This window comes from Xiphophorus couchianus, chromosome 12 (genome assembly GCF_001444195.1).
Source record: "Xiphophorus couchianus chromosome 12, X_couchianus-1.0, whole genome shotgun sequence".
NCBI classification, from domain to species: domain Eukaryota; kingdom Metazoa; phylum Chordata; class Actinopteri; order Cyprinodontiformes; family Poeciliidae; genus Xiphophorus; species Xiphophorus couchianus.
The window spans coordinates 20,655,472-20,683,021 of record NC_040239.1 but is presented as its reverse complement, the minus strand read 5'-3'; the positions used below and the strand labels follow the sequence as shown (position 1 = coordinate 20,683,021).

The window sequence follows — 27,550 nt, the reverse complement described above, 5'->3', positions numbered from 1 at the left end:
CTCGTGAGTCCGTTACTATGGAGACGGAGCTGAAACCTGCAATTTGTCACGTACACCACCAGGACCAGGCAGGCTACCTCACTTCAATTTCCACTATCAAGCATATGTTAATGGCCATTTCTATTAAAAATATAAAATTCTTATGTTTAGACATCAGAATTTAATTATTAAGGACTGAAACAACAACAGAAAACATGTTTACATATATATATATATATATATATTAAATTACAAAGTCAATTTCAAGTCAGTTTGAGTGGTAGATCTGAGTTCAATATAACAAAATGGCTGTCATAGATTTACTAAGAGGAGATCTCCAGGTTTTAGTTGAAGACTATGCAATACCTGCGATCGAAGAATTTATTTATCAAATTCTAGAGGAAGATTGGGAGGATTTTGCATTGGGTCACCTGGATGAAAGCATCAGAGAGAGGACCAAATATCTGGTGCGCTATCTGTTTTTTCAGGTTTCGCTTTGGACTTACTTGAGAACCTGAAGTACAAATATGGCGACTTAAAAGCCATATTTGGAAACCTGGTTTCTCAGGCCTTTGCCCAGACTATGAGGATTGAAGAGAACATTCAGAGTGTACTGAGGTATTTAACATGTTTTTCCTAAAGCATTTTATATCGGTGATCACGTCTCCTATGGATGAGGAAGACCCCATAGAATTTCTCAAACTGGGTTTAGGGCTCAGTTCTTTGGTGCAACCTGTTATCAGTATTGTCCAAGAACTGATAACGATGAGACGTAAAATTGAAGCACTGAGAAAGTCCTATGAGGAATACACAAGAGAAGGGAATGAGACACACCTGAGAATAATCAAGGGGACATAGGACAACACAGAGGCTCAGAGACACAGAAACTCAAAAATAAACGCACAGAAGACTCAAACCATGACAGAAAAGACACAATACGACTTTTTGTGAAGTCGTTGATGTGTCGAGGCATCAGGGAGTCTAAGACATGTTGCTGTCTTAAGTACCTGAAAGAGGCACAGGAACGCATTGTCAACAAAATCTGGGCTAGCATTGAGGGACAGCCATTTGAAATCCAGCAGAAATGGCCTCCAAGCCTGGCCAAAAAGGTTTTCAGGGACCTAACTAAAACCTTGGGCTGTTCTGCTGGATGGACGCTGGCTTTCATGGAGCATCAGGTAGTCGATGACATAATCGTGTTGTGTCTTGTAAGTCAGCTTAAAAAGCACCAGAAAAAGAGAGGCGGTTTTATTACAAGTCTTTTTTCTGGTGCTGGTAAAATCTTGACACGCTATTTCACTAAATGAGGGCCAATAGTGTCATGCCTCCCAGTACCTTAGTCTATCCCAGCCCCATGACGCCCTCTGTTGATCCCGGCCCCAAGAAAGCCTGCACATGCCACATTCGATTCCAGCGACAAGGTCTCTTAGCCATCCACTAGTCTCAGGTGTAACCTTCCTTGTTCGTCACGGCACCAATGTAGCCTTCCTCGCTTGGTTGCTTGTCACCTTTTAGTATGACACAGAATGAAACATTCTTCACAATGTGACTTCTGACTGCATCCAAGTGGTCCCACAGCTCCACCAGCATCCCTCAGAATTCTTTATTTTTCTTTCTTTTTTTTAGATGTGATCGTATAGATTTTAAAACAGTAAAACAGTTGACAATTCCTCAAAAACAAAGCATTCTTATTCCAAAAATAACATCCAACAACACAAAACAGTAAAATAACAGACAACTGCCATAGCAGTTAACAGTTACAATATTCACAAAACAATCTTTAATATATTCATTAATTTATACTTTGAACCCACCTAGTATGACACAGAATGAAACACTCTTCACAATGTGACTTCTGACTGCATGCAAGTAGCCCCACAGCTGAAAAATAAGAGTGATCAGCCACGAACACCAACTGGCGCAGCTCCCACTCATAGGGTCATATTTTTCCAGCCCAACCACGAGAAAACTTTACAAATTATATTCTTAGATGTTAAATGTTCTTACAGTATGTCGTTAATTGTTGAACTAGAAAAATATGACCCTAAGTAAAAAAAAGTAGTGAAGAGCTGCCTCTATCGCACCTACCTTCACTAGTATTCCTCAGAATTCTGGTGGGGGAAGCCGTGAGAGTGTCTGAAGGACCGTTGCATGCAGTTACTCATCACACCACTAGGTGGTTCTAAACATACACGTCCATTAAAAATCTCATTATAAATACATACAATTATTATTTTGGGTAAAATTTACATGCACACATATGCACACTTTTCGCGCAGTCCAGACGCGCCTCCAGTCGGCATGCCAGAGCCTTCAGCATTTATACATTTATAAAAAAAAAAATAGTATTACTCTGTCATGTTTTTACCTTTAATTAAATAGATACCTATTACTTAAGATGGACTGCACAGTGTTAGCACTGTTGCCTCACACTAAGAGGGTCCTTTCTGCATGGAGTTTGCATGTTCTCCACGTGCATGCGTGGGTTCTCTCGGGTACTCTGGATTCCAATCACAGTCCACAAAAACGACTGTCAAGTTAATTGGTCTCAATAAAAACACACTGTATATCAACACAATTCTTTTATTACAACATTCTAATTTCAAAAACGCCAGTATACATATCTGTTCTCCATCTCCCATTTCCACCGTGCTCAGGTTGCGTCAAGGCAGCTCAGTAGGATTCCCCTCTGTGCTTACTACACCGCACTATATAGAAAATAAACAGAGATTAACAAATAAACCCATACGTCATTGTTAATCCCCTTTCTCAAAAATGCCATTTCAACCTGGACAATGTTGAACATCTGGACTCAATCTAGCCAACAGCCACAGGCTAACGGCTCAAGGGTAACAGCTAAGTTACCGTTAGTGTTTAATCGTACTGATAAGTATTCATACTAACAGTTAAAATGACATTTTAAAAGCTACAGGCACACAACAGCAGCCAAACAATGTCACTAAAAACATATAATTAGTAGAAATATCAAAACAATAATAATAAACTAAACTGGAAATCGTGCTGTCTGAACTAGGGTTAGCTAAAAGTTTCAACGGCACAGTAACGGACATTGTAAAATATTTCCAACGGTTGTTGAATAAATAAGACTTACAGGTGGTCGGGAAAACACAGCTATGTATAGATTAAAACGAATTATTTATTTGGACTATAAAAAAACAAAAAAACAAAGGAAGATACGAAAAACGTAGGGATTGAGTTCAGTTCGACGTTCGACCAGACATTCAACAAGCTACCAGCTCGTGAGTCCGTTACTATGGAGACGGAGCTGAAACCTGCAATTTGTCACGTACACCACCAGGACCAGGCAGACTACCTCACTTCAATTTCCACTATCAAGCATATGTGGATGGTCATTTCCATTGAAAATATAAAATTCTTATGTGTAGACATTAGAATTAAATTATTAAGGACTGAAACAACAACAGAAGAATATTATATATGTGTGTGTGTGTAATTTAGAAAGATATATTATATTAAAATTAGAAACATTTTTTTTTATAGGACTTCATTTAAAAGCTGAGTTCCTAAAATGATTTATAATCTCACATAGATGCAGCTGCCAACAGTATGATAATTTAAACTTAAATTGCAAATGATAAAGTGATATTTTGCGGTATTATATCCCTAAACTTGCTATATTATTCTTTTGGTTAAAAGTCCTTTCATCTGGTAAAATGTACAAATGTTTCTTAATATTTTCATCACTTTTAGACTTATGAGAAAATGAATTGTCACATGCTACATGGGTGACATAACTACTTCCAGACCTGGCCCAGGTGTGGTTGACATCTAATTTGCCGTACCAGAGGTTTGTCAGATCCGGGCCAGCTCGGTCTGCTACGTGGGATGTGTCTGTAAAACATAATACTGACCCTTAAACTTGAAGTATTGTGTCAAGTTTGTTTTAGACTATGAATTTATCTTTGAAATTAGACTTCTTTGGCATAAAGCTCTTTAAGTGGTCAATATATAAATGCTTGAAAAATTCAGTCTACTTACCTGAGACATTTTACGCTTTCACATTTCCCATCATCGGCTTCATGATCTGACAGATAACTATACCTGAGCTGTCGTAGCGGAGTCATGTCTTGTGTTGTGTCATGTCCTCTGTCCTGACTGTGTCCCAAAGGAAAGACCAAACAAAGGGACTGGTTCAAGAAATAGAATCTATTTGTTTGCACTCATGTCTTTGCTGCTACTAATTCTGTATATAAAAGCTTTTTTTTTCTTTATCTGAGTTTTCGAGTTAGATTTTGAAAGGATGTCTGTCTGGTTCATCTGTTTGCATGCTTTATCTAATCCTGCACCTGTTTTTTACTCAAACAAGCTTTGCTGTAAGCAAATCGATTTCAAATCCTGTACACCTGTTATGCTTGTGCACTGCTATGTATGTTTAGAAAAAACAATTTATGGGAATTATTATCATACTCTTAATCCTTATGTAGTTTAATATATCTTTTGTAAAGTTGTCATGTTCAGTAGGTCTCATCTTGTCACTGTTTGGCCAGCGTTATTTGGCTACATTTAAAGTCTGAATGGCATGGTGTTGCTAGAACCCCTCAGTAAAGGTTTAATGCATACACAGAGCCAGTTAGCTAAATGTCAGTGACTTACATCCACAGTTAACGCCAAGTCTTATTTAAATGTGTGGGGAGGTTTTTCAAATAAAACATTTGGATTTATCTGTCAATCAGCCAATGAATGAAACAGTACTTGTTTTTGTTAAATCTGCTAAATCAATTTTTCATAACAAAAATTAAGAAAAGAAAGTTAAAGGCTATCTTATAAGGGCATAGTATGCTAAAGTGTTATATTTGATTCTGACTTTGTAAATCACACAAGAGTATAACTGATTTGCAAAAATAAAATTTACTTTAATTTTTATCAAGGTTGTAAATTTTTTGTTATTTTTATCCATTAAAAAATGGATGTTCATATTATGTTTATCTGAAATCGTGAATCTATGTGCAAAGACAACAATCTTGATGCATAACCTAAAGATGTTAAACAAAAATATTATCTGTAAGTCAGTCATATAGAATTGGAAAGTTTTTGCAAAAATGACAGTGTTGTTATAAACAATGCCTTCTGATTAATGTTTGATATTTTTTCAACCTAAATATCAATTTATTTAAACTCCAGAGTAATAACTTTTATTAAGTTTCTCTGTTATCTGGTGGTCCTCGAGACTTTTATGTTGTTTTGTAGTTATTATTAGCCTCATGTCTGAGCACCACAGCTGGTGAAATATGACACCAGTGCTCACCAAAGGGCTGCCTGATGGGGTACAATGAGAAATAAACATGGTGGATTCAAATTTGCAAAAGCTTGAATAAGATAGTATGTTATTGTGAAGCCCATAGAATGGCTTAGTTCCTGTTGTGGCTTGCAAATGAGCGGCATAGAAACAGCCATTGGGGGGTTCATTGTCAAAGTGCAGCACTGACCTCAGGCCTTCAGCATGACATGCAAAAAAAAGATGGCAGTAGACAAGAGTCCCATGCTGCTAGCCTTTCACAAGAACTTGCATGCACTCAGCAGTTCCCAGTAAATATCAGGGAGCACATAATATGTAATTTGCAAGTATAATTTTTTTCATTGCATGGAGATACTTTGCACTTGCAGATTGTAGAACTAATATGGAAAATGTCCTATTTGAAGCTTCAAGACAGGAAGAGAAATCAAAGTGCCAAATGAGTTTCTCCTTGAATAATGCTCAACTGTAAGTTGGCATTTTTTGTTATTTTGAGACAATTAAAAATGTTTTATTTTGTCTTCAAATAACTTATTTGGTATTAACAGTTTTGAAAAGGTTACAGGGATTTAAAAAAATCTTTTTTAGCTTTTTAAGAGCCATAATAAATGTAAACATTTGGATTACTAAAACAAGTTTGGATTACTAAAACTGTTTGGTTAAAACAACCAGATTATAGTTATTTTGCTAACACATTTCTATGTCAAATATTAACTGCTATAAATTCTTATCATCCAGAACGTATAGCCCTGGATGGATATAGGATTAGGGGATTGCTTTGACTGAGGTCAATTGGGTTTCATCAAGAAAAGTTGGTTTAAACTGGCCTCTGTGCAATGTTAATGGAATAAGTGCATTGAAAATGGCAATGGACTAGCAAAGAAGTAATATTTTGATGAAACTTATATTTACTTTAATATTATTTTTGTAATAAAAGTCCTAAAAAGCACTGAAGTATTTGTATAACTTGGACTTCTTGTGTTTACAGGGCATCAACATTGTTGGACCTAGTAATGCAGAGTCTCAGCCTCATCTGCCTTGTCCAGCCATGTACCAATTGGATATTGTCTTGAAGAAAGGGAAAAATCTCGCCATTCGTGACCGGACAGGTAGGAGATCTGCTCAGTTTGTGAATTGATGTTAATTTAGAAGGACATTGTGAATATCTTTCTCAAATCTTGTCATCTGGCCAAAGGACAGTGACTCTACCATTGTCTCTTGTCAGTGTTACAAACAGCATAATGGTAATATCCCCACAAAATAAAGAAACACATACAGTTTTATGTTAAAAAAAGATACGTTTGTGGACTTTATCTATTGTCAAAAAATCTAAGCATAATCTAAACAACTAAGGCTACAAAAACTTTTCTATCCTTAAGCTGAAATGAGTCCTCTAAGTTTCTCTGTATCAAAATAAGAAAAGAAGTTTGTCACTTTTTATTGATTAAGTTTGGTCTTCAGACAATGTAATATTATATGCTATCATAAATCACGTGACGGGTCCACGGTCCGTCACGTGATTTATGAACGTGATGAACGTTCAATCATGTTCAATGAACGTATTGCCTGGTAAGTCCAGGCAGTAGAAGTAGCCCACAGAAACAAAGAAACTTTGCTGTGCTAATTATCCGACACCACCAAAAAAAATGTTTTTGGCTTATTTTTGTTGTTAAACACCAGGGGCGATTCTAGGATCTATCTGACTTTTAGGGGTGCTTAGCCCCCAATAAGACTAGGACCCATGAAAAGATATTTGCTGGTGCAGTTTTCTAAATCTAACTGCTTATTTACATACATTCACAAACAAAATAAAGAAATATGTTGTCAGTAATTCATAGAATAAATAATATTCATTTTACTCAAACATATACCTATAAAGAGTAAAATCAGAGAAACTTTAAATTTTTTCCAGAGGTGTATAAACTCAGTTTGAAACAGAATCTCAAGACCACATTATACCTGCCAACATTAATGAGACATAAGCAGCTGTGGAGTGACATAGTCCTAGTGGGGTCTGCTCTAACAGAAATTAAAATAAAATCTACCTAAAACTATGCATCTAAAGTCATTAGAAGAACATTTTCCTAAATACATAGAATTAATAAACCTAAAACCAGTTTATTATCAAGGTAGAAGTTCAGTTTAATGACTAGTGAAAACTAGTCATTAAGCTGAAACATGTCATGTCAGTCTTATGCACAGCCTATCAAATAAAGTGTTACTGATAGCTCTATCTACCTGCCTACCTATTGATAGGCCTATCTATTTATAGCTAGCTAACTATGTAGTAGACTCGGAGAGAACTTATGTTTAAAGTTGAATTATTTAACTAATGGACAAAATTACAGACAATATGTAACTGTCTGTCAGACAATATCTATCTATCTATCTATCCATCTATCCATCTATCTATCGTTTTTGTAGGGAAACTGGAGCACCCAGAGAAAACGTTTTGTTAAAATGACTTATAATTACTTAAACTTACTAATACCCTATATGCTACCTTCAAAGGTAAGGCCTCATATGTCTGACATAGCTAACGGACAATCTTACAAAGATGTTATGTAAACGATAAGTGAAAGCCTCTGTTTTCACAGACAGGCAGAAGAGAAAAGGAACGACTGGTTTGAAGAGCCATCCATCCATCCATCCATTTTCTTCTGCTTGTCGGGTCGTGGGGGCGGCAGCCTAAGTATGGAGGCCCAGACTTCCCTCTCCTCAGCCACTTGGGTTAGCGCCTCGAGGGGAATCCCATCGCATTCCCTGGCCAGCTGAGAAACAGTTATTCATTTGAGTATGGGAATGGATGAGAGTTTGACAATTTTTTTGTAAAACTCTGTTGGCAATTCTCAGGGAGGTGCACAGAGTTGGAGTTCAGTGAGGGAAGTCTGACAAGCTTGGTATTGCTAACTTTCTGACGACTCAGTAAAGGTCTGCAAACATTGCTGGTTTTTCTGTCATCATGTTTGTCGGCAGAATACATCGTTCTTCCCACACAGGACTTGGAGCAACTTCTCCTTGGTCTTGCTGCTGGCAGAGTCTCCTGAACTTCGTTATAAACAGGCTGTTTGCGTTTCTCAAGGTTGATTCTTTTACTACTTTCACCTCCACACACTCTTTCCAATTCAATTAAGGACAGCATGTCTTTTCTTTCAATCTCACGAAGTTCCTTTTTCTCCTGCTGTTTATGTTTTACCTGGGAATCCCACAAATCAGTCAGAGACTTGGTAGCTGCAGCTTTTTACGCTTTTGCTCTGCAGCTTCCTGATGTTTCATTCTATCAATAACTTATCCTCCATAAAAGTCCTTTTCGTATCTTCTTTCTTCTTTATAAGTGACAGTTGGTCGTACGCTATTTTTCTACGTATTTCACGACTTCTGTCCTTATCAGGAATGTCACAGTCACTGTCATGATCTAGAACAACCGATTCATACTGAACATCTCTTCCTTGCTCAGTAACATTGTCCTGTGTCTTCAGGTTCTGCTGGGGCTCCTTCTGTCTCCTGGCTCCAATTTTCTCAGCTCGATATCCAGGAAGCACCCCTTGCCTTTCAGTCCCGTCCATTTCCCTCTTCTTTTTCTGTTTATATTGATGTCTGGCAGCCAATTCATCAGCCAGAGGGTTTTGCTTTGGAGTTTTCTCTTGCTGCTGTACTTCATGTAACAATTTGGCATACTCACCCTTTTCCATCTTGTTACAAAGCTTTTTCTGTAAAAGAGCATCATAAGCAGCTTCTTTCTTCAATATATCCTCTAAACTGTCATCAATAGATCTCTTTTGGTCTTCTTTGTTAGGCTGAGTCTCATCCTGTCTCAAAAATATCCGGCTTTTCTCTTTCTTCTGTCTCCTCATCTCAATTTCCTCAATTTGATGCAGTCTATCTGACTCCATTATGGCAGCCATTTGGTGCCTTTCAATTTCAGCCTTTTCTTTCTTTTTCTGCTTTTTATATTTAATTTGAGTATCCCATGTGTCAGTCAGAAACTGTTTCATTGCACCTTTCTTCTCCCTCTCTTGTTCCTCTTGTAACTTCTGGCGTAACTGCTGCTTAGCCCTCTCTGTACAACGCTTTTTCTCCAAAAAAATGTAATTGGCAGTTTCTTTCCTCTTTATTTCCTCTAGATTGTCATAAACAATCTTCTTACAATCCTCTTGAGATGGGGCCTTTTCAGAAAGCCTCATCTCACGCTTGTGTTGTACAAACACTGATATAGACGGAAAGCCTTCATTTGGCTCCCGCTTAGCCATTTCTTTATAAAACATTTTCTCCTCTAAAGCGTCTTTGGCAACTTCTTTTCTCTTTAGGTCCTGTATGACGGGTTTCTGTTCTTTTTTACATTACAAAGGCTTTTTAAACTGTTTGTCATATTTGTCTTTTCCAGAAACCTCGTTGGATTTAGCTGTGGACATGTTGGGAACTCTTTGTCTCAGCTGTCTTTCTGTCATTTTTATTTCAGGTTCTACATCTTTTGTATATTTAGTCCAGTTTGAAAGAAAGGTGTTTAAAGAATCTTCCTGTTCTCAAAGTCGCAAAGGTCGGTTCAGTTCTTCATTTGGTTCTGTCTTCATTGTCCTTAGCAAAGGAATAATCCTACTGGGTAATCGACGGGAATCCATCTTCCGTTTCTGTCTCACGGTGAAAAGAGTACAATTCACTATAAATCCGCTGGGTCCTGCACGTCTGCACGATCCTAAACAGAACTGGACTGCACAGAAGGAAACATCAGTCCAGTCTTCTAGCTGTGGCGGCGTTCCTAACTGACTGGATCAAAGCTGAAGTTGGCTTCCGATTGTAGCTTCTGATTCGGGAAATGGCTAAAGGGCAATTATGACAGAGGCAAAGATGTATTTGCTGAACATTTTTATTCAGAATTTTATTGTACTAGGTACCGGCAGTCAATTTTTTTTCTTTAGATTTTTAGTACGCTAAATGCATTTTTCTTTTAAGTGTATTAACAGAAAAGAGCTGGAAATGTTTCAGTCTATTATGTCTAAAAGTTTTTGAAATTTTGGGGCGTAGATGTACCTTGTCACAAACCCACCTTTGAGTAGAAAAATATGGGATTTTTGAAAGCTGATTACTTAAAAAATAAATCAATTTGACACTTATTAGTAATGACATTCTTTAAATAGATGTAAATCATATTGCAAAACATGAAAATGCATGGTATAAATGGCTTACTTTAAAAATGAAGTTTCTTTAAAAAATGTTATTTTGAAAAATAAAACAAATTTCAAAGTTGACCCTAAGAGCAGACATGGCATTTTTGGGATACCATATTAAAAAATATATGTTGAAACCAAGCCCCAAAAGCTTAACAAGCTCAATTTTTTGTAGGTGTCTGGGACTGTTTAATAAAGATTTATTAGGCCACAAAAATGCTACGAAAGCTAATTTGACAGACGGAAAAAAATTCAAAGATTGACAAAATTGAGTATTTTTTGACCGCTCCTCAAATTTGTATCTTTCATCAGATTTAAATAAAACTTCTCTACTAAAGATAAATTGGGCTGCTGAATAATATAAAGTCATCCATTTTGGCCATCTTTAATAGTTTCATTGATATTAGTGGTAGGAAATAGGGATTTTTTGTTTGTTTTTTAAAATATTTCATTTTAGGGAATTTTTGACTTGCACCAAAATGTTTATTTTTTTATGCATTTCATTGAAACTTCCTTCTTAGATGTCAATTAGGCTGCTTCTTCAGATAAAAACATTCATTTACGGCTATATTTAGTAGGTTTTTTTTATTTTGCTGACTGAAAATAGAGATCGTTTTTTAGATTTCTTTTTTTATGGAAAATTCCCTACTACCCACCATCTGAAAAAGTGCCAAAGAAAGTACAGTTTGTCATAAAAGGTGTCCAGCATATATTATTTCAGTGTAGATACAGTCACTTCATCATGCTGCCGCCCACATGATGATGCCCTGGGTGGTTGTCCATGCTGCCCAAGCGCCATTATAAAAGTAGACATAAACCTCTGTTGCCATAAGTTATGACAAGGACTTTTTTCATCATAATGCAGATGAAAATTAAATTTTTTTGGTTTGTGTTCTGATCTTTATTTTGATTTTTTTCTGGATTGTGTTTTGCGTTGAGTTTTGTACATCTTCTGTCATGAAGTGGTGGTGGTGAGGCAGACGCAGCAGACCCAGGATGCAGTGAGAAATGATGATTTAATGAACAAAAACCAAAACAGTCCACAAACACCGGGCAGCACGGCCGAGCGGAAGCCAGGGCTCGACGCCGGTAGCAACCGGTTACCAAAGGACAACACGAAGGACTAAGCGCACACTAGACAAGGACCCGACAGAGATGCAGAGACACAGGTGACACTAAATACACACGGGGTACTTAAGGAACGAGAAACACCTGGGAGTAATCGAGGGGAGAACAGGACAACACGGAGACACAGAGACACCGAAAACTCCAAATTAACACACAGAACATGACATCTTCTGGAATTCTCTCCTATCAGTTTCCCTCAGTTTTCCCTAAAATTTCATACCCCGTAAACACTTAGACTTTAAATTATATTTATTTAAGCTGAAAACTGGTTTCAGAGAAATGAGACCGGGATCTCTCAGAAGATAATAAAACAATGTAAAACCTCCATTTCAAAATGGCACTCTTTAGTCACTTCCTGAATGTCAGTTGCTCCCTAGTAAGTTGGATTTTTTGTAGATCAATTTATTAAAACCCTAAGTTAAGCTTTAATTATCCAAGGATTATTTTATATCTTGTGGCAAATCAAAACCAAATCACAGGTTAGCAAAAACACGTAAAGAAATTTTCCTTACTTAAATTAACATCTGCACTCAATGTAAATTGTAACTAATGAATTATTTGCATCTTCTACAGTTACTATGACAACAGCAAAAAAAAGCTGCTCTGCCCTCTCCTGTACATTTTTCATCACTGATAATGAGCAGTGAGGTGCAGAGCTCACCTGTCCTGTTCTGTCCTGAGTCCATCGAGACAGCTTATTATGGAGAAAAGAAACGGATAGACCCAGGCCAGTAGCAAAGACAGACCTTTAGCAGAAAGAAAATAAGAAAATCCATCCGGTTATCCACGGGTTGAACAACAGCAATTAAAAGCAATTTTGTAGTTGCTTCATCCAGCTTGCCCCCGTACGATTCCAAGTCTACAGCCCTGCTCCCTCGCCTTAGTTTTCTGATTGCCTCCTTAGCAGTTGACCGACTTGACCAAAACCTAGCTAACAACTTCCCCTTGTTAGATAACGCATACTTGCACACCACACTTTTCGATTGTAGTACAGTCAGGACATGAACATTTTATTTTGCTGTTTTACAGCAAATCAAAGAGGTAAAATAAGAAGGCAGATTTTGAATACATTTACTGGTTTGAATACATTTACAAACAAGAAATTTCTTGTTTTTCCGGAACGAAAAAATAATATTTTAAAGAAATTCTTTATAGGTAAAATTACTTGGGTACATCTGATGAACATAAGGAGGGGCAATCAGCTTTCAGCATTAAGGCACATATCTGTATCTTAGCCTTGTGCTTAAGATGTCTAAGCTGCTGATACATTATCTGCCTGCCATGTTCTGTTTTCTACTGCTCAGGAAGTGAGCATAAGAAAATCCTTCATCCCTTCTTATTTATATCACTGTAACATGCATTTTGCAGTATCCCAAGATTATAAGCCTTTTGCCATTAGCTTCGTTATTTTACTGTTTGTCGTTTGCATTCCTAAATAACCAACATTTTAAACATTTTTCAAATGATTATGAATGTAATTGAATGACAAGAAATAGGAAAGATCAATCCAAAACTGTCTATCCTCGGGTTGTTTCCTGTCATTCTCTGCCTTTTTAAATTTACGTCTAGATCTCATAAAATTGCCTTGAGTCATGAAACGGAGTAGATAAATTGTAGCAGGAGGAATATTATAGTTGTAGCCTTTTACCTAGAGAAAAACATGAACAGCGAGTGAGTGACTCATATTTGTCGTGTTTGGTGCTGTAGCCAATACTAGCTGTCAGGCATCTCCTTTAAAATGCCTTATCAGCAATATCCTCTCGCTTCCCCAGAGCCCTAACTCTGTCTTAGCTGTCATGCCCTGGATGAAAACAGATTACCCTCTGTGTGGCCCACGTTTTCAGTAAAACACCACATGATGAAGCTTGTCACTAGTTTTTCAGTTTTCATTCTTGCTGTTCATTTGTGTACATGTGTGGGTGGCTGAGAATGTAAACCTCAGGTCTCGACCATTTTCTCATAGAAGTCATCCTGCTTGTACCTGTAAAACAGCTGACAACCCAAAACAAGACTTAAGTGTTCCCATTTTTAAAACTTTGAGGTGCTTAATAATGAATCAGCTTCGCTCAGGCGATTTTATGAAGTCAGATGTCTGGATACAATGCATAAATGCTCAAGATGGTAGTGTCTGCTTCTGCAAATGTTCTGCATCACTGCCTCTTTGCCATTTTTCCTGACAGTTCTCTGTCTTGGAGACGGTACCAGTGAAAAATGTGAAATAAAATCCAAGCAATGGGGTTAAGTGGGTCTATATAAAGTGCCTTATAAAATGTTCAAATCCCTTTGGCCTTTCCATTTTGTCAAGTTTCAGCTACAAACTTATATTGATTTTTATTGGAATCTTATGTGATAGACCAACATGAAGTAGGACATTATTGAAATGGAAAGAAAAATGCACATGGTTTTTACATATTTTTATCTAGTAAATCTAATAAGTGTCTTGTGAATTCGTACCATGTTCCGTTAAGTTTTTGCATCGAAGCAAAATTAAAAGCATCTTGATAAAGAGATAGGACGTATCTGTTTGCACTTTACTTTCAGAAAAAAATATAGCGGCTTTGCAAAAATCAGAGTTTTTTAGTGAACAAACTGCTTCAAGAAACCTACCAGACAGGCCAGAGATAATGTTGTGGAGTAGTTTACAGAAGTATTATGTTATTAAAACAAACTTCCAAGCTGTGAATATCTAAGGAAGCACTGTGCAAGTCATCAATAAACACCACAAAGAGTGTTTAACTGTAATGTTAAGTAAAGATGGGATTCATTAGAGCAGCAGCCATGAGATGTGGTGGTTCTGGAGAAGCTGAAGAGCTCAGCAGGGCAAACCTATTGACAGAACAACTTATACTCAAGCACTCCTCAAATCTGATTTGTATGCAAGAGCAGCACTCAAAGCACACACTTCCCTTTGTACAATACGGTGTTAGCAGCACTGTACTATGGGAATGCTTCTCCTGAACATGGACAGTAAAGCTTGTCAGCTAATGGAGTTTGATACAGTGTAATCTTTTTTTGAGAACCTGACAGAGTTTAAAAGACTTCACACTTTATGTATAAGCATACGTTAGCCTTTCAGTTACTGCCAGAGCTACAATGGAGCAACTTAGAGCAAAGCATACTCCTGTGTGAAAATGACGCAGCCCAGGCCATATGTGAATCACATCTTGACTGAGTCTTGTCATTGCATATATTACTAGAATCTATATGCTACTTTCCGATGTTTGATTGTAAAATATTTGAAAGTCGGTATTTTCCTTCCCCTTTAAAATTATGTACTACTTTGTGTTAAAGGTGATAGTTTATCGTGTTGGAATTTTTTCCAACACAATAAACTGAAGTTGGTAGTGTGCCATTACTATGGAAAAATTCAAGGGGTGTGAATACTTTTGCTAAGTTTTTAAAACAGCACAAATAACGACTTTGTATTAAACTATGAAAGATGTTGCATTCAAAACAAGATGACTTTATTCTGGCCTCAAATCAAAAGAAAAACATTTTGATTATGCCGGGTGTTTTGTGTTTTCTTTTGGCGTTGCTTACACATTAAAGATGCGTAACCAAACTCTTTACACATGACATATACTTTCCCCTTCTGATAATGTTGTACAACTTTATTCTTTCTGTAAAAATAAGAGGCATAGCAGATGCAAAACTTATCTTCAAAAGAAGTTTTGAGATGTATGGAAAGCTGTAATAAATTGGCTTCAATAAGCGATTTTTACAAGCTAAAGTTAACAGTATTAGACGGATGCATACGGATTCACAAACATTGTTTTGCTGGATTGCATCTGCAGTCAAAATGATTGTAAGTCCATGACTAATGCATCTCAGTGCTTTTCATTGTGCAGAGTTCTAGTTTACCATATATTCCTTATTGAGTTCTTGTGTTTTTATTAACTGAATAAGCATTTATCCACTCAAATGCATGAAAGGCAGAGTTTGATGTATTTTTGTCTGAGCCAAGGCTTTTAAAAATAATGTGTTCTGATTTTGTGACTGTGCAAATTCAAATTTTTCAAACGTTGTGCTGTAAAAATTTTATGAACAAACTGGGATCCTTGATGCTCATTGTTGAAGACTGAATTGCTGTAGATTGGGTGTCCAGAATGGTATTTGCCTAAAATTAAGGAAAGATCAGAGAACAAGTATCCCTTAGCTTTGGTTTTGGCATTAATCATCCCCTTTTTCTACTTAACCTTGTGTGTAATTTTTTTTTATACATGCTTTGCATTATCTTTATGTTCTGTCGAGCTGCAGAAAGCTGAATCTAATATGTGATTGCATCTTCCAACTCTGGTTTTAATCACAATCTTGTTACATTGTGTTAAAGGTTAATTTTGGGGGAAATTTGATTATCTTCATCATGGAGCCTGTAATTACTCTATCTCTGAGGCAGGTGTTCAGGTAAGATGCCAGCATCTTGCGGTAGAGTGTTTTGGTCCTGACTCCCGTACACAAAACATCGTTTATACCAGACTGCATTCTGGGTAATGGGAAACCCTAGAGCTGCAGCCATTCATCAGTCCTGACACTACATGAAGCGCTGGAACTTTCTCTCACTATCTCTCTCTCTCTCTGTTTCTCATTTTCTCTTTCTCACACACACACACACACACACACACACACACACCCACACACACACACACACACACACACACACACACGTGTGAATCTGTCCTTAAGTGCAACTCAAGCATGACTGAAGGTTTTATGTGGATCTTTACATCTCTGGTGCTCTCTTCTCTGACAAGTGCCAGTCAGCCTCATCCATATTGTGGTTCTTAATAAGATATTTTGACAGGTAATGTGTTGGTGTAGGTCCTCCTACAGTTGTTATTGAACAGCTAGTGCTAGGTAAATAGGTTTACTTAAGGTCAGAGGTGAGGTAAATCATAGCCACTTGTAGTCCACTCATTTGAGTTATAGAATTTAAATTATTGCATGAGATAAAATTTTAAATCTTACACATGGTATTAATTTTGGTAATTTTATATATTCACTGTGAAACAGACACATCTTGCAGTTTCTTCATTTTAAAATTTTATCAAGTTTGTTTTATTTTGAAATGATTTCTAATGACGCAAACGTAATGTCTACTTCTTTCAGACCTCCGATGTTTAGTTCATGCAAAAGATGGTCAAGTTTTTTTAAATAATCTTTATGGTTTTACCTTTGACCAGACTATACATTTTATTTCTTTTTGGAGACACAGATTTTGTTTTTGCATTTTTTTTAAATTCAGGATTTAGAAACATGCATTCTACTGAAACCACTGTGCTTAGGGTGGTCGGTGACATTCTCATGTTTACATCATGTGGTTTTACACATGAACCAGTCCTGGTTCTGGTAGGTCCTACCTCTGCTGCTAAGCATCGTCTTCCTGAATGTTTTTCTGTGGATCGCAACCTATTGGAAACCTTTCATTACCTAGGCTGTTTTTCTGTGTGCGTTTTGGCTTTGGGTCGGATACCTGGGTTATTTACATGGATTATGTCCCCTGATGCAGAGAAGGTTTGCCTTCAGCAGAACTGCTGTTTTGACCTGGGAACACAAATCTTTACCCACCGCCACAGAGTCACTATTAAAACAGTGGAATCAGAATAATAAAGGACAAATATTACATTGTTTGGTAGTGGTTTAATATTATAATAAAATATTTTTATAATCTTAAGAATGTAAGTGTAGGAGAAAAAATACTATTTCCTGGCCCTGTACGAAATAAAGTTTACTTATTTATTTACTATTTATTTATTAACTTATATATTTAATTCCAAATGTTGGTTATGTTTATATAATATCCATATTCCCTTCCAAAACACAATAAGGTAACATTTTATCCACAGGTATTTTTAGATCATTTTAGAATGAAATGTAATTGCCTGCTAATACATTATTAATAAATAATTTAGACACTTTTTTTCTGGCCTTTGCTCGTAAAGAACTATTGCTCATTAATAGGGAATGAATAGTCCAGATTGATGATGAAAATAGGGAAGTTAAATATTTAACTGTTTCACTCATTAGTGTTATAAAGGAACACTGACATGAGATCATGTTTCGCCCCGCAGTCACAAATTAGCATATTTTATAAGTCTGTTAATAGAAGGTTTCGCCAAGAATATGTTAGAACATTTTTTAAATTGTGGCACAGCTTTACCTACTGCAGGTGGACGCCTCTTCTCAAAAACAATTGTCAAAGTGTTGAGGTCAATTTGTTTGATGATTATAAACATCTAACTATGACAAAAATGCAAAAATGCTAGAACTCTGTAACGGGGAACATACACTACACGCCTCTGTACCTACAGGGGAACATATCACACAAACAGTTATCATATCTGTGTGATTTAGCTGCATTTCCACATTTTACTTAGCAATATAACGCATGTCCAGTTCAGTCACAATAGTGGAATACAAACTATGTGTATCTTTAATTCACAGGTAATCAAATACTAAATACTATGCAAACACAACTGAAACTACAATTAGATTTTTTTCCCAGGCCAACTTAGAAAAAACTATCTTTGAATTTTTAGATTGCATTTAGCTAAGAACGTCTATTATTCTGCAAAAAAGAAAATACAACTTTCAACATCAGCACAGCAAAAATAAAAATAATGCATCTCAGATGCTGCTACATTCATATAGCAATCGGGCAATTATACCTTTACATGTTTTTAATTAATGAAGAGGAGAATATGATATGCAAGATTGTTTTGGGGGTTTTGGGTTTTAGTTGTAGTTTTAGCCACCTTTGCCCCGAGTGCACTTATTTTTGCTAAACATTGCAAGTTTGTTCCTCGATTCAAACATAATTAATCATTAATGCCTTGTGAGATTTCAATGAGAACTCTATCTAACAACTTCCCGCAGAATCCCGCACAGCCAAGTACAGCTAAAAGCTTATGGTAAAATCAAAACCCTTCATCTAATGTGAAGCTTTCATTGCAAGAGTGAGTTGAAACTTGAAAGTCTAATTCTTTCATTTAAATGCTGTGGCAGTTCTGGGAATGAGCAAAAACCCAGGTTAATTATGCAAGAATACATAACGACAGAGCTAGCAATAACAGAGCTTTCATCTGTTCTCCCACATTTCTGAAGGGAGATGACGAACCAGTTGAGTTGTTTTACAAGCAAGGGGCTTTGAGAGGAAAAGGGAAATATTTTAGCGAGTAAATGTTGCAGAAGCTGATTTCACTGCCAAATGCATAAAACAAAATGCTGACACTACCAGTGCCAGTTTCAACTAAATAGAGCAGAAATGGAATTTGAAAGTTTTAGTTTTAACCATTAGGAACAGTCAGACCCCGTTCATGCTTAGAAATAAAAAAAACATAGGGTAGGACTTTATATTTAGTAGAACCTTGCTAATACTGAGTAACGCCCCATTTTGTTTTAATTCTTTGTTGAATTGATTTAAGATGCTGTTGGAAATATTTTATAGGCATTTTGTTTCATATTGACTTGATAGCTTCGCACAGTTGCTGCAGACATCCTGGCTGCACATCCATGTTGTAAATCTGCCAATCTGTTTGAAATGCTTTTGTCTCATGATGGTTTCATGTTTTCAGTAGAGGTGTGTCGATCGATCGGCCACCGATCATAATCGGCCGATTTTCGTGAAAAAGTGTATGATCGGTGATCGCCGATCACTGTCTCTTGTTGTCGCAGCCTGCTGTGCAGCTCACCTCCTCTTTCCTTCATACTGCGCAAGCGCGCGGCAACAAATCCTGTGCAACAAATCCAGGTTGGGCTCTTTGCACCTGCCGCGCTGACGTCACAACCGCATGCGCAAATTAAAATATTAGCATTAAAATATCATCTCTGGTGTTCACTGGGTGGTTGTAAGAGTGTGCATAGAAGTATAGCAAATGTTTTTCTCTGCCTGAGGAACAACAGTGAAACTAACTGAGCAAGTCAGGAAGAAAGAAAAATCACTAGTGATTATTTCCACAGCAAGAATCCATTCTTAATTTAGTTAACATTGTCAAAATATATGAGCACATCAGTGGTGGAGTGCTCATATATTGGTTTAGCTACAGCTACATAACAATGTTATCGAAACAAACCCTATAGGTAACAGTATCATGTGGACAAGGTCGTGACTTACTGGTCTCATAATGAAACCAGAAGTGAGTGAACCATGTCATTACATTTGAATATTTGCTCTGGGCTACTTGTTCATGCTAAATTTTAAGACTGCACATTCATGTCTGTAAAACCATCCCACTGCATTATTTAGGTGAGGATACTTTTGTAAAAGAAAATTATCAATATGAAAGGGTTTTTGTTCTGTTTGTGTAAATTTTGATCCCTGTTCGAGCAGGGAACACCCAGCACCGTTTTATCATCTTTGGGGCTCAGGTGTCTGGAACGGCAGTCAGGTTTACCAGCAAATACACACAGACAGCAGATTTTATGGTCGTTGCCCATTAGGTGTTCAGAAGAGATAAATGTGGGGTTGATTATGTTCTCTGCTGCTGTTGCGAAGACAGAAAGCCACTCACAAAAAAGAGGTCTACCATTCGCTTTCAGATGTGTGTTGTACCACACCCATGGCAAAATTACCTGCTGTGTCCTCTGCTGTGTGCTCTCATAAGCAGATTTATTTTTATTCCCAGCTACTGTCACACTGGTTCCTACTTGGTTTCAATAACAGTCATGCAAAATGAAGGACCTGATGTGAAACTATTCTGGATCTGGGATTCTAGGCAAAATTTTTAGATCAAAGTTTAAATCATGCCAGAAAAGCACAATTTTGTGTTGAACAAATGCACAGCTGAAATTACAATTATTTGGAGGAGTAGTTAACACTTGTCTCTTAGTGGGAATTTGTTGTTCTTTCAATTGAACTATTCAAGGTGTCTTTGGGTGAAATTAAGTGACGAGGTACAAAGAAACATGAGAATGGTAACAGCTTACCAACCAATCTTTCAGTGCATCTCTAGTAAACATGTCTGGAGACATATCTTTAAGGCAAAGTTTGTTTTTTTAACCTGTAATGTACATACTTTACACATATATTTATACATTAATATTCTTTTCTGGGATGATAAGTGGGGTTTCTAGTGGAAGTAGCTTCAAGAAACTATGCTGAATTTCTGAATATCTCTACAGATCTTTTTAAATAGGTCCTAAAACATTCAGGGTATTTGTAACCTTGTATTAGTCAAACTAAAATGCTACACCAGTATATACACTATTAAATCCCCTTAAATCTACTTAAACCATTTACATTTTTTATTAAATCACAGTTATGAAATCTATTCAGCTCTCTAACTCATGACTGAAAACCATTTCCTCTAACCTCTATCTGTACAACAATTATGCCTGCAAGTTTACTGGAGTGACTGTTAGAAATATTTAGTATTTATTATGTTTGTTGTGTGAAGTTGTTTTGTTGTGCAACAGCTCCCATTGTTCTGAGTTCATCAGTCCCTGCATTGTAGCTACAGAAGGAAACAAACAGGAACTGAACTCTGCACTACGTCATCCCGTAGGTGCAACACGCCTGTGACTCAAGAGAACAGAAGAAACAGCAACGCTATGTAATTAACTCAAGATAACCGAATAAGCTATGTAACTTGGGACTGCCCTAAGGAAATAAAAAGAAAGGGTGCGGTAGAACGTGCGGCAGAACGTGCTTTAGAACGGTGGGAGATTGTAGCTGAAGCACGCTCCTGTCCGTTCTCCTTGCAAGTAAATCTAAACTCTCTTGTCTTTCTCCTATTTGTGTGATGTTTTAATGTTTTAGGTTGTTTGAACCTGACAGTGACATATGTGCATTTTGTACCCAGTCTTGCCTCAAGCATGAACTTCTATTTCATGCTTTCATGGCTCAAAAGTGAACAAAAGCCTATGGTGTTCTAATCCATTAAACACTTGAGTCAATCATTGTTCATTTCTGTAGAAATTATTGAGTTTACAATATCTGCGTTATCAATCCAGCAGCCCTCAGGTGGTAAGACATTCACCCATTTCTTAGGAAAGTGAGTGAAGTATTCATTTGAGTTTCCCCAATGGTGTGAATGCCTGAAACTTTGAAAAATAATCTGACATAAGTGGATAGCTGTGGTTGTTTTCCAGGTTTGTGCTTCCTTTTCCTCTTCTTCTCCTTGCTGGATCCACTCACTCGTTTTCAGCCATCACCCTCCTACACCGAGAGCCTTTTCCATTTCATACTCTTCAGCCTGTGTGCGTTATGGCCCCATAAAGCTGGAACTGTGGGATGCAGAGCCTCTGAGTCAGTGATGTGTGTCTGGGTAATATTGACCCACTGAGGCACAAAAAGACAGCAATATATAGGAAAAGACGTCTTTTTGGCAATGGTATCTGTAGTTTGGGACTATTTTTCTTTAGTTTAAAGAGGATCAATTGCATCTTTGTGTTTTAAATACTTTCCATGCTTGTATTTACAAAGTTCCCTTGTCTTTTTCTAAAAGAAGCAGCACAATCTCAAACTTTCAGTTCTGCTTCTTTTCTTCTTATTTTTTATAGCATTTCTTCCGTCCTGCTTTTGCTGTTGTTCAGAGATTTGTAAAAGGTAACTGTGTATAAAGGGAAAAATATGTGTTACTGTAGTATCTTTAGTTGGAGCACACATGAACATATGTGTCTGAGAGGTTTTCTAAATGTGAGGAAATGGCCATGTTTTCCCAGCAGGCCCCTGTAAGCACAGATGCTGCTCTCACATCAACGCTTTGCTGGCAGCAGAACATCGGCAGTTTATATTTAAACAAAGCAGACCTCATGCTTTGTTTTGTGTTGGGTTTTATTATGGCTATTAAATATCTTTGCATGTTAAGAGTTATTTGGCACTACAAATATGTCAGTTCTTGACATCACTTTTTTTTTACTGAATGTAATAAGCACATGAAAGTATTTATGTGGGCGTAAGACATTTCCTAATTAATGATCATACAAGATACTCATTATCAGATGACACATGAGAACAGAGATTCTGGTGCTTAGCAGAATTTTTTTACTCTTATTCTCATTGGACTGTATATGCAATGCCTTGCAAAAGTATTAATACAGAAGCAGCTTTTGATATAGACCAGCAAGGCACAAATGCTAGTTATATTTGATTAAAAAAAAAAATGTTGTCCTTGTACTTCCACTGCACAATTATGCACCACTTTGTCTGAGTCTATTATATAAAACCACATTATAATACACAGTAGTTTGTGGTTGAGCTCTGATGACAAGTGAAAAGTGCCGGCGATGTCAATACTTTTGCAACACTTTTACAATTTCACTTTAAGTGGCTATTGGATATAGACCTGGATGATGTAAAAATCCATGGTGGCAAATGATGTGGGCAGTGGAGATAATGTAGAGCAGTGTTTCCCAATTCCGGTCCTCAGGCCTCCCTGCCCTGCATGTTTTAGGTGTTTCCCTTCTGCTACACACCTGGATTGAATATATGGGTGATCAACAGGTTTCTGCAGCACTTGATGGTCATGCAATCATTTGAATCAGCTGCTCTGGAATAGAGGCACATCTAAAACATGCAGAGCAGGGAGGCCTGAGGACCGGAATTGGGAAACGCCGATGTAGAGGATAAAAAAGTAAAGGACTAAGCATTCAGTCAATTTCAGGGGGTGAAATTGTTTAAATAAATGAACTGTTCTCTGCTGGAGAGCAGTTTCTGAATTATGTGATGTTGAGAGAGGAAGTTTTTTTTTTTTAGTTTTTAACCTTGAAACCTGAAATAACATTTTCCACCAGAATAATTCTTGTCAACTTGTCCCGACCTTGTATTGAGAACATTTACCTTTTTTTAATATCTTCACCCATAATTCTACTTTATTTTACATGGTTTGGTTGACATTTCTCTAATAGTTTTTTTTCCTGTTTGCTTCTTTCATCTTCAGGGACCAGCGACCCATATGTGAAGTTTAAAATCGGAGGGAAGGAAGTGTTCAGAAGCAAGACGATCCACAAAAATTTAAACCCAGTGTGGGATGAGAGAGTTATCCTTTTGGTGGAAAGTCTCAGGGAGCCTCTATATGTCAAGGTACATCTGTTTTTGAACTTCAGATGTCATTGTGCCCAATGACACAATGACATCTATGTAAGAAACAGTTGTGTACTACTTACACAACTATTAGTAAGTAATGGTTGTTTATGCAAGTAAAAGACTGCCTATCTCTTTTACTCAATCAAGTTCATCTTACTCTGCTAGAACTTTGTGACAGTCCTCTTTGGAAAGTGGAGGTAAAATATGTTTATGGTTTTCTTCTGACAGTTGTTGTGTTTCTCTGTAGGTGTTTGACTATGACTTTGGACTTCAGGATGATTTCATGGGGTCAGCATATCTACACCTGGAGTCACTGGAACATCAAAGGTCTCTTTGGCTCTTTTTTTCTCGTTCTTTTTGTTACCATTTTTGTACCAGAAATTTGTAATTACTTTTTGTCACGGCAGATTATATTTCCTGTATAGATAGACCAATCCCTTGGTCATAGGCAAGGACAAAGAAGTCATAATGTTTTAAAGAGAAATAATGCTAAGACATAGTCTGTTTTCAAAGGTTTCTCAATTTCTTGCTGTACTTGCAGCTTTTTCAACATTTTCTGTGCCTTGGAAAAGTATTACCACTCAAATATTCTGTCAAAAATTTTTAAAAAGTGACTTTTAATTGTGTTCACCTTTTTAATCAGCTATGCTGATATGTAACTAATTGCCATCAGAAGTAACCTAATTAAATAAACTCAGTATAAGCCTAGCTGTTCTGTACAATTTACAGGGTTATATTATAAAACATTTATGAAAAAGTACATGATAAATACTATAGTACACAGAAGATAGGTCTGGGATAAAGGTTTGGATAAAGCTAACGCAGGATTCGTTTATAAAACATCACAACATGCGCATCCACTGTGAGATATAAACATCTTGCAGTGGATTGTGCCATCCATCGGCAGAAAATGGAAAGAGTAATGTCAAAAATGCAGACCTTCCAACATACAGCTGTCCAACTAAACTGACTGAAAAATAAGAAAAATTTTGATCAGCAAAGTAGCTTAGAGGCCACTGGTTACTGTGGGGAAGTCGTAGAGATCCAGCATTTAAATGGGAGAATATGTTGCCATTTAATGGCGTATTAGCCATGCACTCTGCAAATGTAGCCTTCATGGAGGGGTACCAAGAGGAAAGCCATTGTTACAAGAAAGTCATAAAAAGACCCATTTACAGTTTGCTGCGAACCTTGTATGGGTAAGCATATAATATACATGCGTACTTCATATATTATAATGTTTAACAAAACGCTGTATCCTGACATGACTGTCTTGTTCAAGGATAGTCTGTGGCTGCCCTCTCCTGGTAGACTTTTGGAATTTGCTTCACAAGGAACCACAGAAGTTACAAGGCTTTAATTTAACTGAAATTCAAACTCTCATACACATTTTGGTAGTCATTGAATTTCCAAAGGCTTTGTGTGACATGCAATTATTCATTTAATCTGAACATCCAAAAATAGTTAAGAAAAATTCCAATACATTTCATTAATCTCCGTCTCTGTAGGACGCTGGATGTGACTCTGGACCTGAAGGACCCACAGTACCCTGAGCATGACCTGGGTAGCCTGGAACTCACCGTCACTCTGTCACCAAAGGAAGGAGACATAAAGGATGCTGTAAGACATTCACGTAAAGTCTGTGGGGATTGTTTTAATCATCTGACTTTTTTCCCTTTCATGATTGATGTCTTCCATGCAGTTCTGGATTTCTTCATCCAATCCTCTTTGGTATCGCAGCTAGTAATAAACCTTCCAAAAACTGTTTGGTACCTTGCAAAAAGTATTTGTTCTTTTTACAGCTACAATGTCAATGTATTTTAATTTGGATTTTATGTGATCAACACAATTTGTCATGTAAACTGTGATTTGGAAGGAAATGGTACGCCGACTATGCTTTGATTCAGATAACTAAAATCCAACTCAAATAATTGCTTAAAGAGATCTCTGAATTGGTGAGAAGAGTGTAATTTTAGTGAAGCGTCATAAAGATCAAGGAATACAGCAGACAAATCAGGGATAAAGTTGTGGGGAGATTTAAATCATGATAAAACAATATCCCGTGATTTAAATATCTCACAGAGCAGCGTTCTGTCATCTGAAAATGGAAAGAGTGTGACTGCAAAGCTGATACGGACATCCACCTAAACTTACAGGCATGAGGAGAGCATTATTGAGAGAAGCTGTGCACAACAGACGTTTAGGAAAAGCGGCACAGAGAAATATTTACAATGTTTGCAAAAAAAGTCTAAAAGTCATGTACCGTTTTCATTTCACTTTATAGTTATGTGCTATTATGTGTTGGTCTAGCACATAAAATAGAAATAAAATACAATGCAGTATTTGTTTACATTACAAAAAAATGTGCAAATGTTCATGGGCCTGAATATTTTTGCAAGGTTCTAAAAGCAATAGCAAGACTACATATGTTACAGTATATGTTACCAACAAAATTCATAAACAGGACTGTTAGTTGGTCAACTGGTTTCCCGCACATCAGAAGCACATGTAATTGATGTTGAACTGGAAAGTGTTGGCTTCCTTTAGCTACAGCTTCTGGAAAATTTACAAGTCAGCAAATACAAAGGCATAAACACAAGAGTAGTTCATTTGTTGTGCAGAAAAGCTGCATGTTCAAAGAGCAGAAGATCGTCATTACTAATTATTTTTGGCTCGTGCCTCTACAGACACGCTCAGTGAGTTGCATTTATTTCTGTTCAATTATTTGTTTGTTTAATTGGATTCCTACATGTTCTGCTCCAATCAGGGCAGAGTCATGAGGGACATATTTTATTCCCTTTGATCAGATGTCTTAATTCTGCTGCTTATTCAGGGCTCTGGTTCACAGAAAACTCTTTTGACAAAACAAATAAACTCTATTTAGGTTAAGCATCACTTTGGGTTTCTCCTGCTGTGAAAAGAATACGGACCAGGTTGGACTGAGGTGCCATCTCTGTTGCCATCTAGTGGTCTGAAAAAGAAAACGTAGATTTCAAACATTTAAACAAGTAACTGATTTGAGAAATGTTACTGTGAAAAAGTCTTGAGCCATTCCTCAATTTTTTGTATTTTGTTAAAAATATATATTTACGTTGTTTGTATTTCTTTAGAAAGTGGTAAAAATGTTTAAATGGTATTTATATATAAAGGGAATATTAATGAACAAGGTACAAGGCAGTGATGCAGACATCTGGGACAGGACCTGAGATTAATTTTCAGTTGTATGTCCAAGATCGAGAATGGTCTTATGAAAGGGTTACCTAGGTGCAATAAGAGTAGCAGTATGAAAGTTATTCACACATTGTACTGAAACAAAGTGTAAACTAGTCTGAAAGGGTGAACAGAGTGGACATTTTGGTTTCAATAATCATTTAGATGTTACTGAATTAAATTCAGGGCATCTATGTAACACCAATTTAAATAAAAGTCTCAAAACATTTTACAGATCCAATTTATATGAATACACTTAAGTGCAGTAATATAGATCGGCAATAATCGTATCCTAAACAATGCAGTAAAGTTCAGTTTATCATGCAAATTACTAACACCTAAGAAAGCCCAGCCGGTTGGATTGTGCCATCTTTGCAGCAATCCTTCATACTAAACATGCATGTGGTTAATGATGTACTAATAAGGGCACCAACAAAGTCATGGGAACAAGTAGTTGAGTTCTTGGATTTTGACTATTTTGTGCTTGTTTTGATTCGGTTAAATCTTTCTTTAAAATAAGCAATATGTATTTGTTCTGCTCCAATCAGTGTCCACTCGAGGTGCGATTTAAATAATTTTAATAAATGTCTTGTACTTGTAAATGTACAGATGATTTCTGAGGCGATCCCTGTGAACTAGTTCACTCAGTTAAGCGGAGCTCTGCTGTTTCTTCACACATAATGTTTCAGACACTCTGATGAATATATTGAGCATACCCTGCCAATTTGTGGTGGCCTAAGTTACAAAGCTTGCTTCTGCACTCTGCATATT

At 36.9% G+C, this 27,550-nt stretch overlaps 1 protein-coding gene and 2 long non-coding RNA genes across 6 annotated transcripts in view; 1 reads left to right on the top strand and 2 right to left on the bottom strand.

Annotated features, from left to right (window-relative positions):
* LOC114154655 (multiple C2 and transmembrane domain-containing protein 1) overlaps window positions 1-27,550 on the top strand; it is a 151,086-nt gene that overhangs the window by 42,506 nt on the left and 81,030 nt on the right. For all 4 annotated transcript variants that reach the window (XM_028033956.1, XM_028033957.1, XM_028033955.1 and 1 more), the window contains exons 2-5: window positions 6,243-6,363; window positions 23,424-23,566; window positions 23,817-23,896; window positions 25,078-25,189. In XM_028033956.1, coding sequence (XP_027889757.1) covers window positions 6,243-6,363; window positions 23,424-23,566; window positions 23,817-23,896; window positions 25,078-25,189 — 456 coding nt within the window. The remainder of the gene's footprint in view (window positions 1-6,242; window positions 6,364-23,423; window positions 23,567-23,816; window positions 23,897-25,077; window positions 25,190-27,550) is intronic.
* LOC114154660 (uncharacterized) lies at window positions 698-23,285 on the bottom strand. Its single transcript, XR_003597593.1, has 4 exons — window positions 23,275-23,285; window positions 17,829-17,833; window positions 6,564-6,568; window positions 698-1,781 (listed from the first exon to the last, which is right to left on the bottom strand). It is a non-coding gene; the product is annotated as an uncharacterized LOC114154660 (long non-coding RNA).
* Window positions 2,545-3,219, bottom strand: LOC114154661 (uncharacterized). The gene is made up of 2 exons (XR_003597594.1): window positions 3,092-3,219; window positions 2,545-2,687 (listed from the first exon to the last, which is right to left on the bottom strand). It is a non-coding gene; the product is annotated as an uncharacterized LOC114154661 (long non-coding RNA).